Here is a 19,377-nt window from a genome sequence, read left to right as displayed (position 1 = left end):
TTCCCAAATGGCAGAGTTCTAACATAATCTAAGTCACTGTTTATCTGATACTCTTTCATGCAGAATTAACTGCTTAATATTCTCTAAAATGCTCCTAGATTAAGAGGCATTGCTGATCTGTGCTTAATTTACACATTTCATTCATTTCTGGCAACGGTACTTTCCAGTTCCCAACTGACAGCGCTCAAGCAACACAGACATGTGTTAATAATCAACTTTTATTTTCCTCTTTGTGTTAAGGATGGCACAACGGCATTATTGAAAGCAGCCAACAAAGGGTATAATGATGTCATAGAAGAGTTGCTTAAATTCTCACCCACTCTTGGTATTTTGAAGGTAAGACCTAAAGAGAAATTTTACTAATCTGTAAGAGAGAGGTTGGAAAGTAAGTCCTCACTTGGGGACTGTGTTGAACTTGGGTGCCTGGTTAGTTGGATTCTTTTTTTTTTTTTTTTTTTGAGACGGAGTCTCGCTCTGTCACCCAGGCTAGAGTGCAGTGGCCGGATCTCAGCTCACTGCAAGCTCCGCCTCCCGGGTTTAGCCATTCTCCTATCTCAGCCTCCTGAGTAGCTGGGACTACAGGCGCCCACCACTTTGCCTGGCTAGTTTTTTGTATTTTTTAGTAGAGACGGGGTTTCACCGTGTTAGCCAGGATGGTCTCGATCTCCTGACCTCATGATCCGCCCGTCTCGGCCTCCCAAAGTGCTGGGATTACAGGCTTGAGCCACCGCGCCCGGCCTAGTTGGATTCTTGAAAGAACACACCTGCAGCTTCTTGATGCTAGAGATCCCAGGGGCACTGGTAGAAGTGGGGAGGTGGTAGAAAGTGTGGACCATAGTCTGTTACTACCTTGTTTTCCAGAAAAAAAAAATCGACAGTAGTAATGAAATAGCTAAATTGGAAAGTATACCATATTGACACCATTTGGAGGATTCGTGAAATGAAGGAAGAAGAACAGACACTTATGTTCGTTCTCTTCATTTTCGTGAGCAAAGAACCACTGTTTTGTTCCCTTAAGTGAAATAAAATAAGCCTCAAACACCTGGAAGCCTCAGAAAATATGTCAGTTTGGAGACCTTGGTCCCCCAAAAAACAGAGCCAACCTCTTTTTTTTAAAGTTTTGATCTTTTTGTTTTGTTTTGCTTTTTGAGATGGAGTCTCCCTTTGTAGCCCAGGCTGGAGTGCAATGGTGCGATCTTGGCTCACTGAAACCTCTGCCTCCCAGGTTCAAGTGCTTCTCCTGCTGCAGCCTCCCAAGTAGCTGGGATTGCAGGCGTGCCACCATGACGCCCGGCTTTCTGTATTTTTAGTAGAGATGGAGTTTCACCATATTGACCAGGCTGGTCTCGAACTCCTGACCTCAAGTGATCCACTTGCCTCAGCCTCCCAAAGTGCTGGGATTACTGGCGTGAGCCATCCCACCTGGCCTAAATTTTGATCGTTTTTGATTAAAATATTTATAACCTATAGCATATATAAGGAGTCAGCAAATTTTTTCTATAAAGGCTTAATAAATATTAGTATTTCTACTTACTAATATAATATTAATTATATTATTGGTTATATTAATTTTATTATTAAGTATTATGTTATTTATTATGTTAATAGTAATTCTTACTAATATTTTAGCAAATATTACTAAATAGTAAATGGTAATAAATATTACTAATTACTAATATATTTACTACAGTAAAGCTATATTAATATATATTACTATAGCAAATATATACTATAGAATGTATTTACTATACACTATATATAGTATATATAGTATAAATTTAAATTTTTTCAGAGATAGGGTTTCACTCTGTTGCCCAAGCTTGAGTACAATGATGCAATCATAGCTCACAGTAATCTTGAATTCCTGCCTCCAGTAATCCTCCTGCCTCAGCTGGGACTACAGCCACACACCACTGCACCCATCTAATTTTTAAATTTGTTGTAGAGATAGGGTCTCACTATATTGTCCAGGTTGGTCTCAAACTCCTGGTCTTAAGCAATCCTCCTGCCTTGGCCAGGAGTCATATTAGTGTATGGCATATATTTATTATATATAGTATATACTATACAATATATACTATATACTGTAAATACATACTATATAATATAGAGTATATACTATATAATATAAATATATACTATATATACTATAGAGTAAATATTTATGTCTAATAATATTTACTGAAATATTAGTAAATATTACTGTCACCAGATAGCAAATATTTTAGGCTTTGTGGGCCATACAAATCTCTCCCAACTGCCCCAGCTCTGCTGTGGTAATCCAAAAGTAACCATAGAAAATACAACAAAAAGGGCCAGTGCGGTGGCTCATACCTGTAATCCCAGCACTTTGGAAGGCTGAGGCGGGTGGATCACTTGAATCCAAGAGTTCCAAACCAGCCTTGGCAGCATAGCTAGACTCCATCTCCACAAAAAAAAAAGTTTTTAAAATTAACTGGTCATGATGGCATGCACCTGTAGTCGCAGCTACTTGGGAGGCTGAGGTGGGAGGATGGCTTGAGCCTGGGAAACGAAGCTGTGATTGAGCCACTGCACTCCAGCCTAGGCGACAGAGGAGACCCTGTCTCAAAAAAAAAACTTAATTCCTGTAAAACTTTATTTTTGAACATTGTATTTATGGAATTTCATGTTTTCACATATTATGAAATATTTTTTCTTCTTTTAATCTTTTTAAAATCATTTAAAAATGTAAAAACAGGCTAGGCGCAGTGATTTATCCCTATAATCCAGCACTTTAGGAGGCTGAGGCAGGAGGACTGCTTGAGGCCAGGAGTTAGAGACCAGCCTGGACAATATAGTGAGACCCTAGCTCTACAACACGTTTAAAAATTAGATGGATGCAGTGGTGTGTGGCTGTAGTCCCAGCTGAGGCAGGAGGATTGCTTGAGCCCAGGAGTTCAAGGTTACTGTGAGCTATGATTGTATCATTGCACTTCTGCCAGGGCAACAGAGTGAAACCCTGCCTCTGCAAAAATTTGTAAAAGTAGAAACAGTTCTTAGCTTGCAGGATTTGATTTGCAGGCTGTGGTTTGCTGACCCCTGAGATATAATGCTCCTGTTTTATTAAATACAGGACACCAAATCTGTTCTAAATCGACACAGTGGCTTAGCTTTGGGGCTGTCCTCTCAGGGTCTATCAATGTATATAAAACCTACTTGCCCTTGAATGACCCCAGATGCTTTTTGGATATTTTGTGTCTGCTCTTTATATTTTTAGATTCCACTCTTGCTGACAGTTAATACAGAACTGCTGTTGTCAGTGTGTTGGCCTCTCTCCCCTGTGCTAATGAGCTCATAAGCTACTTCATCTGCCATGAGCTTTTTTTTTTTGGAGACAGGGTCTCACTGTATTGCCCAGGCTGGTCTTGACCTTTGAACTCCTGGGCTCAAGTGATTCTCTCATCGTCCTGCCTCAGCCTCCTAAAGTGCTGAGATTACAGGTGTGAATCACTGCACCTGGCTTGCCATGAGTTTTAGAAGCCAGAAAGCGGCACGTGTTAAAATTGTTTGTCAAGTAAGAATAAACCATCTATGAAAATGAATTCTATGAACAAAAGGAACAAGCTTTAGAAACCTTGGACTTTGCAAAATCTAGTCTTGTTTCAAACAGCTCTTTTTTGGCTTTAAAAAAAACTCCTGGTCTGGTGTGGTGGCTCACACCTGTAATCCTAGCTCTTTGGGAGGCTGAAGCAGGTGAATCACCTGGGGTCAAGAGTTCAAGACTAGCTGGCCAATGTGGTGAAACCTCGTCTCTACTAAAAAATACAAAAATAACCCAGGTGTGGTGGTGTGCACCTGTAATCCCAGCTACTCAGGAGTTTGAGGCAGGAGAATTGCTTGAACCCGGGAGGCGGAGGTTGCAGTGAGCTGAGATCATGCCACTGCACTCCAGCCCAGGTGGCAAGAGTGAAACTCCATCTCTAGAAAAAAAAAAAAAAAGCAGAAGCCAGAAAGCTGCACTTGTTAAAATTGTTTGTAAAGGCCGGGCGCGGTGGCTCACGCTTGTAACCCCAGCACTTTGGGAGGCCAAGGCGGGTAGATCACCTGAGGTCAGGAGTTCAAGACCAACCTGCCCAACATGGTGAAACCCCCTCTCTACAAAAATACAAAAATTAGCTGGGCGCAGTAGCTCGCGCCTGTAATCCCAGCACTTTAGGAGGCAGAGGCAGGTGGATCACAAGGTCAGGATATCGAGACCATCCTGGCTAACACAGTGAAACTCCGTCTCTACTAAAAATACAAAAACTTAGCCAGGCGTGGTGGCGGGCACCTGTAGTCCCAGTTACTTGGGAGGCTGAGGCAGGAGAATGCCATGAACCTAGGAGGCGGAGCTTGCAGTGAGTTGCGATCACGCCACTGCACTCCAGCCTGGGTAACAAAGCGAGACTCCATCTCAAAAAAAAAAAAAAAAAAAAAAAAAACCTTGTAAAGTAAGAATAAACCATCTATGAAAGTCAATTCTATGAATAAAAGGAACAAGCTTTAGAAAGCTTGAACTTTGCAAAATCTAGTCTTGTTTCAAATAGCTCTTCTTTGGCTTTTTAAAAACTCCTGGTCAGGCATGGTGGCTCACACCTGTGATCCCAGCACTTCGGGAGGCCGAGGCAGGCAAAACACCTGAGCTCAGGAGTCGGAGACCAGCCCAGGCAACATGGCGAAACCCTGTCTCTACAAAAAATACAAAAATTAGCAGGGCGGCTGTTACGCACCTGTAGTCCCAGCTACTCAGGAGGCTGAGGCACGAGAATCGTTTGAGCCCTGGAGACGGAGGTTGCAGGAAGCTGAGATTGCGCCATTGCACTCCAGCCTGGGAGACAGAGTGAGACCCTGTCTCCAAAAAAAAAAAAAAATTCTGACCCATGTTGCACACAGGTGAGGTTGATAGATTGGCTAAGATTTAGACAAGTACATTGTTACAAGAGTAGTGAATTATCATACGTATTTAAAAGCAACCATAGAAAAATGCTACTTTGCTGGAATTTTTCTCTGGGTATGATATTTTACTTTTTTTACAAAATCAGAGTGGTTTCTATTATGAGTAATTAATTAGGAAACTAAGTTTGCATTTAGGTACTATTTATAGACATATGTACCCTCTAGAACCATGTCTTATGGCTGCCCACTGTTACTAGTTTTGTTATAGTCTCCTCCCCTCCTCTCCCTGGTCCAGCTATATGCTGCATTTAGCTGGTTTCTTATTTTGATAAATATTTGCAATAAATGTTATAAAACATTAACAGCTCAGCTGTGAGGCCCTTCTGTGCTCAAAAATGCTCCAACTCAAAGCTCTGGGGCATTGCCTCACCCCACATACTCTTCCTCTTAAGCCCTGTAGCTCCACAATCACAGTCCTGCCCACCTGAGTGCTCAGAGTATCTGCAGCTGGGCTGACAGGTCAGCCCATTGGCTAAACAGCTGTTCCTCTAGCCTTGCTGGAAGTGGCTCAGCAAAACTACAAAGACTGTATGTGTTGTCCTTGAAGAACAAAAATGTTGGGCACGATGTTGTTGTTTCTTCTGCAACAAGTTCCAAAGTGTATAAAACAGAGTGACCATGAAGTCATGTGCCCCCTCAGCCCGATTCCTTATTTCACTTGGAAGAGAACATTAGCAATATTTGTACTGACCATCAGTTGTGTATCCAAGGACACTATACTAGGGGCTGATGTGACTTTGAAAAGTACAAGGCAAGATAAGGAAGCTTGAGGGTATGAGGTTACAGTCTTATCACCCAGATGGTTTATGATGAAAGACATGCTGAATGCCAATGGCTGTGAGCTCACTCCTGACACACACTGTCATTTTCTCTTAGAACGGGACATCAGCGCTCCATGCAGCAGTGCTCAGCGGGAACATTAAAACAGTTGCGCTGCTCCTAGAAGCAGGGGCAGACCCATCCCTGAGAAACAAGGTACCCACTTAAGCAATCTTTTAACGCCATTGGACCCCTTGAAGTGTCCTCCTAGGCCAGGAAGGATAAACATCTCCCTGGCTCCAGTCACCATCTTCATTCTTTGCATAGTAAGGGCATTCAAGGTTGCTATTAGTAGGTGATTAGTGAGCAGTACAGTTGGACCCAGGAAATTCTACTATTAATAAAAACCCTGACTCATATCAATGGTTTTCTTTTTTTTTTTTTTTTTTAAACAAACCCTTGTGTTGAGGGCTGACTTTCAATAGATCGCAGCGAGGGAGCTCTCTGCTGTGTCCGAAACCCTGACCCAGAAGCAGGTCATCGCCAAATGGTTTAGCGCCAGGCTCCCCATGGACATGCGTTGTGTGATGGGTGAGGGGCTAGCAATGGTTTTCTTTGTTTTTGAGATGGAGTCTTGCTCTGTCACCCAGACTGGAGTACAGTGGCGTGATCTCGCCTCACTGCAACCTCCGCCTCCCAGGTTCAAGCAATTCTCCTGCCTCAGCCTCCTGAGTAGCTGGGATTACAGGTGCATGCCACCACGCCTGGCTAATTTTTGTATTTTAGTAGAGATGGGGTTTCACCATGTTGGCCAGGCTGGTCTTGAACCCCTGACCTCAAGTGATCCACCCACCTCCACCTCCCAAAGTGCTGGATTACACACGAGGCACTGCGCCCGGCCAGTGGTTTTCAGTTAACAGTGGTGCACCCTCCTGGTGGAGGTGAGGAAGAAAGGTAGAGCGGTTACTATAGGAGTAAGTATTGTTCTATCATCCAAGATGTGCCCTAAAACTGCCAAAATTCTGGTATCACCATTTTGGTATCTGGTGTCACCATTCCCATAAGTTCGATGTTCATATCTTGAGAATTGCTTGTGCTATATTTGGTTGCTTTTGTATTGTTAACAGGAGTACATGCCACTGATACAAAACAAACTCACTTTTTTCTAGTCCTAAATCGTTCATTTACAATTAGGCCAAACTTTGAAGTGGGAGGGTACACAATAAGAATTTTTTTTAATGACTGTCATTTTGCTTCCTCCTCTTCAACATCTGCTTAAGCTGGCACATGTATAGATTGCAGCAGAGGAGAGTAGCCTAGGAAAAGTCTTGAGAGAATGCATGCGCCAGGCACAGAGGCTCACTTCTGTAAACCCAGCACTTTGGCAGGCTGAGGCAGGTGGATCGCTTGAGCCCAGGAGTTCAAGACCATCCTGGGCAATATGGCGAAACCCTATCTCCACAAAAAATACAAAAATTAGCCAGGTGTGATGGTGTGTGCCTGTAGTCCCAGCTATTGGAGAGGCTGAGGTGGGAGGATTACCTGAACCTAGCCAAGGAGGTCAAGGCTGCAGTGAGCCATGGTCACACCACTGCACTCCACCCTGACTGACAGAGTGGAGAGAAAATGCACTAAACTACAAACTTTATTTATTTATTTATTTATTTATTTATTTATTTATTTATTTATTATTTAAATGTAAATTTTTTTCTTTTTGTAGAGATGTGTTTTTACTATGTTGCCCAGGCTGGTCTTGAACTCCTGGATTTAAGCAATCCTCCCACCTTGGCCTACCAAAGTGCTAGTATTATAGGCATGAACCACAACACCTGGCCTAAACTACAAACTGTTGTTTGTTTGTTTGTTGTTGTTGTTTTGTTTTGAGTCTTGCTCTGTTGCCAGGCTGGAATGCAGTGGCAACCTCCACCTCTAAGGTTCAAGCAATTCTCCTGCCTCAGCCTCTGAGTAGCTGGGACTACAGGTGCGCACCATCACACCCAGCTAATTTTTTTGTATTTTTAGTAGAGACAGGGTTTTGCCATGTTGACCAGGATGGTCTCCATCTCTTGACCTTGTGATCCGCCTGCCTCGGCCTCCCAAAGTGCTGGGATTACAGGCGTGAGCCATAACTACAAACTTTTGAAGGAGGAAGTGGTATTGGTGTTTACGAATAGAGGAGGATATGAAAAGCAACCTTTACTTTATACTTTACAGTTAACATACCCTGAATTTTTCTAAGCATATATTACTGTGTTAAAATTTTTTTATAATAAAAACAAAAACATATAATGTTTCATGACATTTTGAAAAGAAACCTTAAAAAGTGCCAGTTAAACAACATGCCAAGGATCACTTTTTTCGTTTGACTCAGCATGTAGAAGTATTACTTCCCCATTCCCATTGAATTGCTTGTCTATAGCATTTCTGCTTATCTCTCCTTAGATACTTGGATTTGTTTTCCATTAGCCGGCCTGGCTGTGTGATAAGCCAGTTGAAATCACAATTGCCTTTCTTTAGATCTTATCTTTAGACCTTGTGCACAGACTTCCTAAAGAAACCAGTCTTTGTTGGTGAGCTATCCAGTACTGAATTAAGGCAAGGAGGAAACATTAGACCCGTTACATAGAAACTGAAAAATGCAATTCCTTGTGTGTCTCCTAGAATAATGGAATAACTACCAACAATAATGATTATGAGTAATTTCAAGTGGGCAAAATGCTGGACTTTGGACCCTCCTGAATCCAAGCAAGTGTAACCGCCCAATGGGTTCACCTTGCCTCCTGCCTAGACAGAACTGATTTATCAAGACAGGGATCTTGCAATGGAGAAAGAGTAATTCACGCAGAGCCAGCTGTGTGGGAGACAGGTGTTTTATTATTACTCAAATCGGTATCTCCGAGCATTCAGGGATCAGAGTTTTTAAAGATAATTTGGCGGGTAGGGGCTTGGGAAGTAGGGAGTGCTGATTGGTCAGACTGGAGATGGAATCATAAGGGGTCAAAGTTAGGTTTTCTTAATGTTTTCTGTTTCTAGGTGCGATGGCAGAACTGATTGGGCCAGATTACTGGTCTGGGTGGTGTCAGCTGATCCATCAGGTGCAAGGTCTGCAAAATATCTCAAGCACTGACCTTAGGTCTCACCATAGTGACGTCACCCCTGGGAGCAAATCGGGGAGGTTCAGACTCTTGGAGCCAGAAGTTGCATGACCCCTAAATTGTAATTTTTTTTTTTTTTTTTTTTGAGACGGAATTTCTCTCCTGTTGCCCAAGCTGGAGTGCGATGGCGCGATCTCAGCTCACTGCAACCTCCGCCTCCCGGGTTCAAGGGACTCTCCTGCCTCAGCCTTCCAAGTAGCTGGGATTACAGGTGCACACCACTACGCCAGACTAATTTTTTGTATTTTTAGTAGAAATGGGGTTTCACCAGCTTTCACTTTGGGAAACGTTTCCCAAAAGTGATTACAGGCATGAGCCACTGCGCCTGGCCCTAAATTGTAATTTCTAATCTTGTAGCTAGTTTGTTAGTCCTACGAAGGCAGACTGGTCCCCAGGCACGAAGGGGGTCTTATCAGTTTTGTTTCAGAGTCAAACCACAAGCTGAATTCCTTCCCAAAGTGAGTCTGACCTATGCCTGAGAATGAACAAGCACAGCTTAAAGGTTAGAAGCAAGATGGAGTTGGTTAGGTCTGATTTCACTGTCATAATTTCCTCAGTTATAATTCTGCAAAGGCAGTTTCACAGGGAGGAAATATTAGTACCTGTGTATAGAAACTGAAAAATGCAATTCCTTGTGCATCTCCTAGAAGAATGGAATAATCACCAGCAATAATGGTTATAAGTATTTTCCAGTGGACAAAATGCTAGACTTTGGACCCTCCCTTAAAAATGACTTGAAAACATGTGGGGGCACTCCTGTTGGAGCCTCACACTGCAGAAGCCCTTAGACACCTGGGAGGAGCTCCGAGGGAAGCCCCCAGCTTCCTACCAGCCACTCCATAGAAGCCAGTCTTGTTAATAGCAGCTCCACAGGCAAGGGTGTTGGGATTCCTGCAGAAGGAGCATTCTTGGCTCTCATTCATTCATTCAACAAACACTAGATACCATGCACTGTGCTATGTGCTGGAAATGCAATAGTGAAAAAGATTCACAGTTGCTGCTTTCATGAAGCTCAGAGTTTAGTGGGGAATAAAGACAACTAAACAAAGCAATTGCAATACGGAGTGACAAGAGCTGTAAGCAGGGAAGGAAAGAATGGTTTGGAGGCTTCCGGGAGAAAGTGGCTTCTCAGCTAGTACAGAGCACTCTTCTGCTCCAGGCGTTCCAAGACTTCCGCTCTGGGCCTTCGAGACAGATGCCTGAGGAGAAGGCCAACCGGTCGCCCCAATAGCCGCTCCTCACGTTATAGCCATTCCTCACGCTATAGCCATTCCTCACACTATAACCATACCCCTGGGCTTTATGTTCCCAACCCCTTGACTGAGCACATCTTCCTCCAGGAGCAGTGGGGAGATTTAGTGGTTTGATACTGTAGTATCATGAATATGGGCCTATGGTCCTGCTCCATAAAAAACGAGATAGCCTTTAGGGGCTAGCCTGCGGCACTCGCCATCACATCAATCTGTACAGTCTCAGCAACCTGAGAATCTAGTGGGGACTAACTGGGAGAGAAGAGGAATTAAACCAGGATTTTAGAACGACATGGAAGACAGAATGGTGATGTGAATGACCAAAACTTGACAACACGATTTGAAAGTATAAAGCTTTTTTTAATGGCAGAGGATATGGACATTCATGGAGATAGTCACACAAGGCAGCACGCTGGCAGGCTGGTAGACAGAGGTAGAGCTTCTTAAGTTCCCTTCTCCTTGACTGTAGAGGTTCCTCTAACTACCCACCAGTCTGCTAACCATGGACCAGCCACTGATGTAGACAGCTCAATTATTCCTGAGTGTTTACTCTAAGACTGGATGAAGCTTAGGTCTGTTTACCAGGAGCATTTCTCTGCAGGCCCAGGTGTTAGGCCTGTACAATGTCTGTTCCTGCAGGAACTAAGCTAACAGAACTTGACCCCATAGAGAAGCCTCTGGTGTGTAGTAGCATAGCATAATAATTTCCTCTGTGATTGAATCCATCACTGGCGTCAAGAGTCCCATGTGGTGGGAAGGGGTGCAGCCACAGGACAGCTGCACAGCAGACTATTTGTGGCAAACCTACATTTCCTAACAAGTGAGGTCCCAGCCAGCAGATAGGGGTCAGGGAGCAGGATCCAGCTAGAAGATGGGGACTGCAGAAGCTTCACCTAGGATCAAGTTTCCAGATAAAGCAACTGGGGTTCCAGGGTTGGCTACAGGAGAAAAAAAATATGGTGAGACAGGTAACATCTATAACCAAGCCTCCCTCCCTCATTCTGCACGCCACTTTCCCTTTAATGGCCTCCCCTGAAATTCCCAGAACATCCTTCTTACTTTCTGGAGACAGAGTCTCACTCTGTCACCCAGGCTGGAGTGCAGTGGTGCCATCAAAGCTAACTGTAACCTCGAACTCCTGTGCTTAAGTGATACTCCTGCCTCAGCCTCGCAAGTAACTGAACTATAGGCGTGAGCCACTATGCCCGGCCACGAGAACATCCTTCTGATTCCTCTATACAAACAGTTCTCAAAGTGGGATCCTTGGACCCCTGAAGATCTTCATGACCCATACAGGAGGTCTAAGGAGTCAAAACAAGGTTGAGTGTAGTGGCTCATGCCTGTAATCCCAGCACTTTGGGAGGCAGAGGTGCGAGGATCACTTGAGCCTGAAAGTTCAAGACCAACCTGGGCAATATAGCAAGACCCCATCTCTATTAAAGAAAAATCTATTTACAATTTTAAAAAAGAATTCAAAACCATATTCTTGATAATAAAAAGATGTTAGTTTAGGTGGTTTGTGCCTGTAATCCCAGCAATTTGGGAGGTTGAGGCAGCAGGATCGCTTGAAGCCAAAAGTTCAAGACCACCATGGGCAATATAGCAAGACCTCATCTCTTTAAGAAATTAAAAAAACAAAAAACATAGCTGGGCATGGTGGTGTGTGCCTGTAGTCCTAACTACTAGGGTGGCAGAGGTGGAAAGATCGCTTGAGTCCAGCCAGGAGTTCAAGGCTGCAGTGAGCTACATGATTGTGCCACTGCAGTCCAGCCTTAGAGAGAGAAAACCTGGCTCCTAGAAAAACAAACAAGATGTTACCTGCCTTTTTCACTGTGCTGACATTTGCTCTAATGCTACAGAAGCAAAAGCAATGGTGGGTGAAGCTGTTGGGGCCTTAGTACACATCAAAGAAGGAACACTAGACTGTACTGGCAAAATATTTTACAAGCCTTTATAAATTATTTTATAAATTTTGTAAATTATTTTACAAAAATACCAGTTGTACTTAAGAATGTCTCTGATAAAGCAGTTAAAAAACAAAGTCAATTTTATTAAATTTTTACTCTTTCTATACATCTTTTTAAAATTCTGTGTGATTGGCTGGGTGTAGTGGCTCACACCTGTAATCTCAGCACTTTGGGAGGCCAAGGCAGGCAGACCACGTGAGGTCAGCAGTTCGAGACCAGCCTGGCCAACATGGTGAAACCCTGTCTCTACTAAAAATACAAAAATTAGCCGGGCGTGGTCACGCATGCCTGTAATCCCAGCTACTCAGGAGGATGAGGCAGGAGAATTGCTTGATCCCGGGAGGTAGAGGTTGCAGTGAGCCGAGATCACACCACTGCACTCCAGCCTAAGCAACGAAGCGAGACTCTGTCTCAAAAAATAATAACGACAATAATAATAATAATAATAAAATTCTGTGTGATGGTGGGGCAAAGTGGCCAGCACCTATAATCTCAGCACTTCAGGAGACCTAGGTGGGAAGATTGCTTGAGACCAGGAGTTCAAGACCAGCCTGGGTAACATAGCAAGACCCCATCTCTACTGAAAAAAAAAAAAAAAAAAGCCAGGGATAGTGGCACACATCTATAGTCCCAGCTTGAGCCGAAGGAGTTTGAGGCTGTTGTGAGCTATGATTGCACCGGTGCATGCCAGCCTGGGTGACACAGTGAGACCATCTGTTGAAAAAAATAAATAAAATTCTGAGCTGGGCATGGTGCCTCGCACCTGTAATCCCAGCACTTTGGGAGGTTAAGAAAAGTGGATCACCTGAGGTCAGGAGTTCAGAACCAGAGTGGCCAACATGGCGAAACCCCATCTCTACTAAAAATATAAAAATTAGCCAGGAGCAGTGGTGGGCACCTGTAATCCCAGCTACTCAGGAGGCTGAGGCAGGAGAATCACTTGAACTCGGGAGATGGAGGCTGCAGTGAGCAGAGATTGTGCCATTGCACTCCAGCCTGGGCGACAGAATAAGGCTCCAAAATAAATAAATAAATACAATAAAATTCTGTGTGGCGAAATGGAGAGCATGCCTACAGTGCTTCTGCTGTCTACTGAAGTATGATGATTATCTCAAGAAAAAGCACCTGGCCAGGAACGGTGGTTCACGCCTGTAATCCCAACACTTTGGGAGGCTAAGGCGGGTGGATCATGAGGTCAAGAGATCGAGACCATCCTGGCCAACATGGTGAAACCCCGTCTCTACTAAAAATACAAAAATTAGCCAGGCCTGGTGGCATGCGCCTGTAGTCCCAGCTACTCGGGAGGCCGAGGCAAGAGAATCGCTTGAACCCAGGAGGGAGAGGTTGCAGTGAGCCGAGACTGTGCCACTGCACTCCAACATGGCAACAGAATGAGACTCCATCTCAAAAACAAACAAAAAAAAAAGCGAACCTGTTGGGCAGTGAGCAGGCAAACCTGCCCCCAAAAATCTGAGGAAGCTGAGAGGCCAAGAAAGCAGCTGACATCCAGATGATCACAGCAGATAAGAAGAAAAAAATAAAAAGAGGCTAACATGTCCAGTTTCTCAGAAAGTAACAGGGACAGGAGTCACAGTCTTGGGACATCACCCCCCAAGACCCAGGGCCTAAGGGAAGGAATATACGGGACAAGTGAAGTCAACCTCTCAGGGAAAGGCAAGAACACTATGTGACTGCCTAAGGGCAGGACTTATGGGGAATGTCGATGGGCAGGATTTTCAGTAGGAACCACAACAAAAAAGTAGATAAAATAGAAATCTTAGAGGCATTCCCCAAACTAGGGTTAATCACATGGCAGGCTGAGTGTGGTGGCTCATGCCTGTAATCCCAGCACTTTGGGAGGCCGAGGTAGGCGCATCACTTGAGATCAGGAGTTCGAGACCAACCTGGTCAACATGATGAAACCTCATCTCTACTAAAATACAAAAATTAGCTGGGCACGGTGGTGCACGCCTATAATCCCAGCTACTGGGGAGGCTGAGGCAGGAGAATTGCTTGAACCCGGGAGGTAGAAGTTGCAGGGAGCTGAGATGGCACCACTGCACTCCAGCCTAGGCAACAGAGTGAGACTCTGTCTAAAAAAAGAAAAAAGAAGAAGTAAACATGGTAGATTAGCATCCAAGATGGAGCTGCATTGGCCCCTGTGCAGTTGTTTGAATTGCAAAGTGAACCTGCCACGTTTTTCATAGAACACTATTTTTACTTGAAAGAACAAGGTATCTACCACTATGATTTTAACAGCTTCCCAAAACTTAAAGGCTTTTCTGATGGATCAGTTTTGTTTGTTTGTTTGTGAGATGGAGTCTCACTCACTGTCACTCAGGCTGGAGTGCAGTGGCGCCATCTCAGCTCACTGCAACCTCCGCCTCCCAGGTTCAAGGAATTCTCCTGCCTCAGCCTCCTGAGTAGCTGGAATTACAGGCATGCGCCACCACGCCCAGCTAATTCTTGTATTTTAAGTAGAGACAGGTTTTCGCCATATTAGCCAGACTGGTCTTAAACTCATGACCTCAGGTGATCCACTTGCCTCTGCCTACCAAAGTGCTGGGATTATAGACGTGAGCCACCACACCCAGCCAGAATGTGAGTTTTTGATATTTTACAATGAAATGTGCCAACATTCTACAAACTCAGTGAACTGATATTTTCCAAATAAGCAGTGCATGTTACAAAGCATGCATAGGTAAAAGATCCAACTATAAATAGATAAACCTGTGGGCTTTAAAGTTCACTGATATGGTTTCACATCTCACACTGCATTTAACCTTTAAGAAACTGCCAGTTGTTGAATATTGATGTGGCATCAGAGAATAGTATCTACAACAATCTGAAAAGACTGTTAAAATACTCCTTCCTTTTCCAACTACCTGTGTGAAGCTTAATTTTCTTTATATCCTTCTACCAAAACAACATATCACAACAGGATACAGATGCAGATATGAGAATCCAATTGTATTCTGTTAAGCTACACATGAAAGAAATATGTAAAGCTGTTAAGCAGTGCTACTCTTCTCAGAATTTTTACTTGTTTTTGAAAATTTAATTTTTCATAAATATATTAACTTGGATTTATTTTTAGTGAATTAATAAATATATTTTTTAATTTTTCTCAGTTTTTTTTTTTTCTTTTTGAAAATATTTTCTTTTTAAATAATACAGATGAGGTTTCACTATGTTGCCCCAGCTGGTCTCCAATTCCTGAGCTCAAGTGGTCCTCTCACCTCGGCCTCCCAAAGTGCTAGCATTAGAGGTGTAAGCCACTGCACATAGCCCTCGGGTTTCATTTTTAATAAGTTAAAAACAAAATTTGTTAGACTCTTCAATAATTTTTGAGAGTATAAAGGGTCCTGAAACCGACAGGTTTGAGAACCACGTCCACATCACACCTGTTGTCAATGGTAGGGACTGGTTCACTAGATGCCTAATGGATGTATCTCAGCAGCAGTGTGAAAAGAAAGGACTTCGAGTGATACTGGGTCAGGTGGAAGGTGTTAGCCACCAATGCTGTTCTTTCCCAGGTGTCTCTTATGTTCTGGAGGTTTCCTCACTCGGCCTTCTCATCAAAACATACCTGGCCCAGTGCAGTGGCTCACACCTGTAATCCCAGCACTTTGGGAGGCCGAGGCAGGCAGATCACTTGAGGTCAGGAGTTCAAGACCAGCCTGGTGAAATGGTGAAACCCCATCTCTACTAAAAATACAAAAACATTAGCCGGGCATGGTGGCGCATGCCTGTAGTCCCAGCTACTCAGAAGGCTGAGGCAGGAGAATTGCACAAACCCAGGAGGCAGAGGTTACAGTGAGGCGAGATCACACAGCTGCACTCCAGCCTGGGTGACAAAGCAAGACTCCATCTCAAAAAACAAAAAAAGATACCTGTGCTGAGTCCTGACTCAGTCCCAAGTCCTTGGTGGACAGACTACCTCATGTCATACATTAATAAATATGAGGTAGGCTGGGCACGGTGGCTGATGCCTGTAATCCAAACGCTTTGGGAAGCTGAGGCAGGAGCATCACTTGAACCGAGGAGTTCAAGACCAGCTGGGGCAACATGGCAAACCTCATCTCTGGAAATTAGCCGAGCGTAGTGGTGCACATCTGTGGTCCCAGCTACTTGGGAGGCTGAGGAGGGAGGATCATTTGAGCTGGGGAGGTCAAGGCTGCAGTGAGCCATGATTGCACCACTGCACTCCAGTCTGGGTGACAGAGCAAGACCCTGTCTCAAAAAATAATAATAATAAAATAATAAATTAAAATACATATAAAGTATAAAATTTAATTTGACTGGTACTTACTGAGCACATTCTAGACATGCTGGCATTGTGGTGGAGATAAGGATACAATGATTAATTAGATCTGGACCCTTCCCCCTAAGAGATTACAGTCTAGTAAGGGATCTGGCTGGAAAATGTCTCTAAAAATGAGATAAGGAAATAAAAGTAATATTTATACATTTAAAGAAGATTTTTTAATACCTTTATATAAAAGCGTGAGTCCAGTGTGGATTTTTTTCATTAGTGAAGGAGAAAGAGTGGGTCAAATGTCCCTCCTTGGAGTCCCTAAAACCACACCAGCTGTGGGGATTCACTAATGCCCATCTTCTCTTCTTTCAGGCCAATGAACGTCCAGCAGAACTAACCAAAAATGAACGCATATTGCGTCTCCTGAGAAGTAAAGAAGGTCCTAGGAAGAGCTAACTTAGCTCCATATCTGACAGAAAGATAGAAGGTTTAACCACATTGTCCAAAAAGAAATTGCATTTCAAGCAGTGTTGGAAATTCTTTTATGCAAAGAAAATGCCCAGAATGCCCACCCTGTGGGTCCCTGACAAAGAAGAGCTACGCTCTGTGCACCCAGTCAAGAACCAGACAGCTCAGGGCCCCCCTTGCCCCCCACCGTGGGCTTCTCGCAGTGTCCTGTAACTCAGCTCTGGGGCTGCCTGGCATGTTCGCAGATTCCACAGAAACTCATTTTCAACGATGCTAACTTGGGCCTCTCAGTTAAACTCTAAGGTGGACAGGGTTCTCAGTACTAAGCAAGGAGACAGAATGCTTTGTTCCTTTAAAAGACTGAAAAGCTGACCTTCAATGGATTGATGCACTTTTGCTTTTGTGTTAAATGTAGGTGTGCTAAAATATATAGATCTATCATATTTTACCTACATATATATGTCATTCCAGTATAAAATGTTCTCCTCTACCCAAGAACCATAGCCATGATTGTTATAAATCAATGAGGTGTCAACATATGTCATTAAAAAACCACTTCTGACATTCCATTGTGTGCTATTCAAAGATGGACTATTGAACTATAGAAAAGACAGACTGTGCATTTGTTCATTGATCCTCATCTTATTCCTGACATGTAAAAATCAATTTTACATAGAGTCAACATTGTAGGTAGGTTACGATACCGGTGGCAAATTTGGAAAATCAGAAAATTACAAACCACGAGAAATATATAGGCTTGTCTCTTTGGTCTTTTATTTTGGCTCTGTTGTTGGGAATCTATTTCCTATGCCGTAAGTACACCTAACATGCTGTGGAATCTTCAGTTTCCAACACCGTGTTGCTTCATAGAATGACTTTGAGGTCCTTGGATAAAATGTGATATATGCAAGTACAATATGTTGCTATTACTGTTGCAGGAGTATAAATAATAAAAGACCGTTGTTAGTACTTAGTAAGTCTTCATCTATGCATGTTTTTGAGTTGACTGATGGCAAGAATGAAATCTGAGTTTTATTGAATTATTCCTTTGAAGAGGATCAAAACTTATATTCAATGCACTTTATAATTAATGGTGTCTAAATGCCTCAGTCAGTGCCTAACTGCACATACAAAAATAAAACCTTTCTGTAATTTACCAAAATAAACGCAATGGTATTTCTGCTATTTAAACACATCTTTAGTTTATTTCTTCATGTTCTGCTCTGGTTTTCAGTCAGTGTCTGTGTAAAGACATGTTTAGAGGAAAATGTTGTAATCCCAAAAGAATTTTTGTTTAACCAACTTTCAGTGTTACTAAAAGGATTATCTTTAATTCAGTAAATAATAGAATATAATCTTCAAAATTAGAAGGTATTCTCTTAAAATTTGTTACAATTAATGCAACAACAATCAGCATATTTTGATAAATGTCTCCAGCAAATGAGCAACTCACAGGCTGCAGAGGTGCCTACAGCCTGACCAGCTATACAAAAAGCCTGCAGCCTGATTCTAGGATAAAATATTAGAAAGCTCTCTGTTGCTAAAACACCCAGATACAAACATTTTGATGGCTGAAAAGCAGTGCTAATTTCCTCACTGACATTCTTTCATTCAGCAAATTTGTACAAATATACATTTTCTCCTGTGGGAATTTCAAAAAGCTATATTCATTTTGAAGAGGAAAATAAGATGGCCTTAAATGCTTTATATTTTCCCCTTAGTTAGCCCTTATGGCAAAAAATAGTTGCTAATCACTGATACAAAGCAAAACATTATGGGTACTGGTAACAGAGTTCCAAAAGACAAAATGGGATGAATCACAAACTTACTGCTTCTCACTATAACATGTCATTGGCCTATTACGTCAATAGTTTTAAGTGGGTAATGTTCTTGAACAATATTAGAGCCATAAAACTGAGCCCAGTAGCTTTAACAATATGGAGGCCTTCTTACTGTAGGTAAGAGGTGTCTAGCTTAAAAGGATCACATTTGATCTAGATGAGATTACCCATAGCAGGGAAGATGATTAATCACCTGCCAAAGACTGTACAGAAAGGTCTTTTAGTTTAAAAATTTTCACACATGTAAATGATTATTCTATGTTAATCTAATTGATAATTCAGTTAGCTCCGCATCCTAAGACTTAAAACTAGCAACTCCTATGCAAATCGTCTGCTTAACTGAACTGCAAACGTTTTTCATTAATTCATTTCTTTGATGACATATTCCATGTTATATAATAATTCAAAATAAAGTTAGTATACTACCCCATTTGCCTTTGCTGCTTTTTTCTTTTTGTTTTTAATCACAAGGTATTGCTATGTGATTTTTAGTAGCATGGAATTTTAGGGTGAATAATTCAACTCTGCAAATACATTGATATTTGGGACCCTAAATAGATATTTTTTTTCCGACCATTGTTTTTAATTTATGAAATCAAGTTGAACACACAAGAAGCCTATAAACACTGCAATACAGAAAAATTAAGCTGCTGCATAGAATTCTTACTCCAAAACAATGCAAATCTGCATGAGGTCTCTCCCGCTATGGGTGTGAGTAGAAGA

General features: G+C 42.6%; 1 protein-coding gene across 2 annotated transcripts in view; it reads left to right on the top strand.

The window, feature by feature from the left end:
- The window catches only part of ANKRD29 (ankyrin repeat domain 29), a 64,056-nt gene extending 44,972 nt beyond the window's left edge, over positions 1-19,084 (top strand). Inside the window, exons 8-10 of one of the 2 annotated variants that reach the window (XM_025365701.1) lie at positions 241-336; positions 5,833-5,931; positions 16,718-19,084. In XM_025365701.1, coding sequence (XP_025221486.1) covers positions 241-336; positions 5,833-5,931; positions 16,718-16,801 — 279 coding nt within the window. In that variant the 3' untranslated portion in view covers positions 16,802-19,084. The remainder of the gene's footprint in view (positions 1-240; positions 337-5,832; positions 5,932-16,717) is intronic. The other variant, XM_025365702.1, reaches the window with a different exon arrangement.
- The last annotated feature ends 293 nt before the right edge of the window (positions 19,085-19,377 follow it).

This window comes from Theropithecus gelada, chromosome 18 (genome assembly GCF_003255815.1).
Source record: "Theropithecus gelada isolate Dixy chromosome 18, Tgel_1.0, whole genome shotgun sequence".
In the NCBI taxonomy this organism is placed as follows: domain Eukaryota; kingdom Metazoa; phylum Chordata; class Mammalia; order Primates; family Cercopithecidae; genus Theropithecus; species Theropithecus gelada.
The sequence above is the reverse complement of the archived record's forward strand: the minus strand, read 5'-3'. Positions and strand labels throughout refer to the sequence as shown.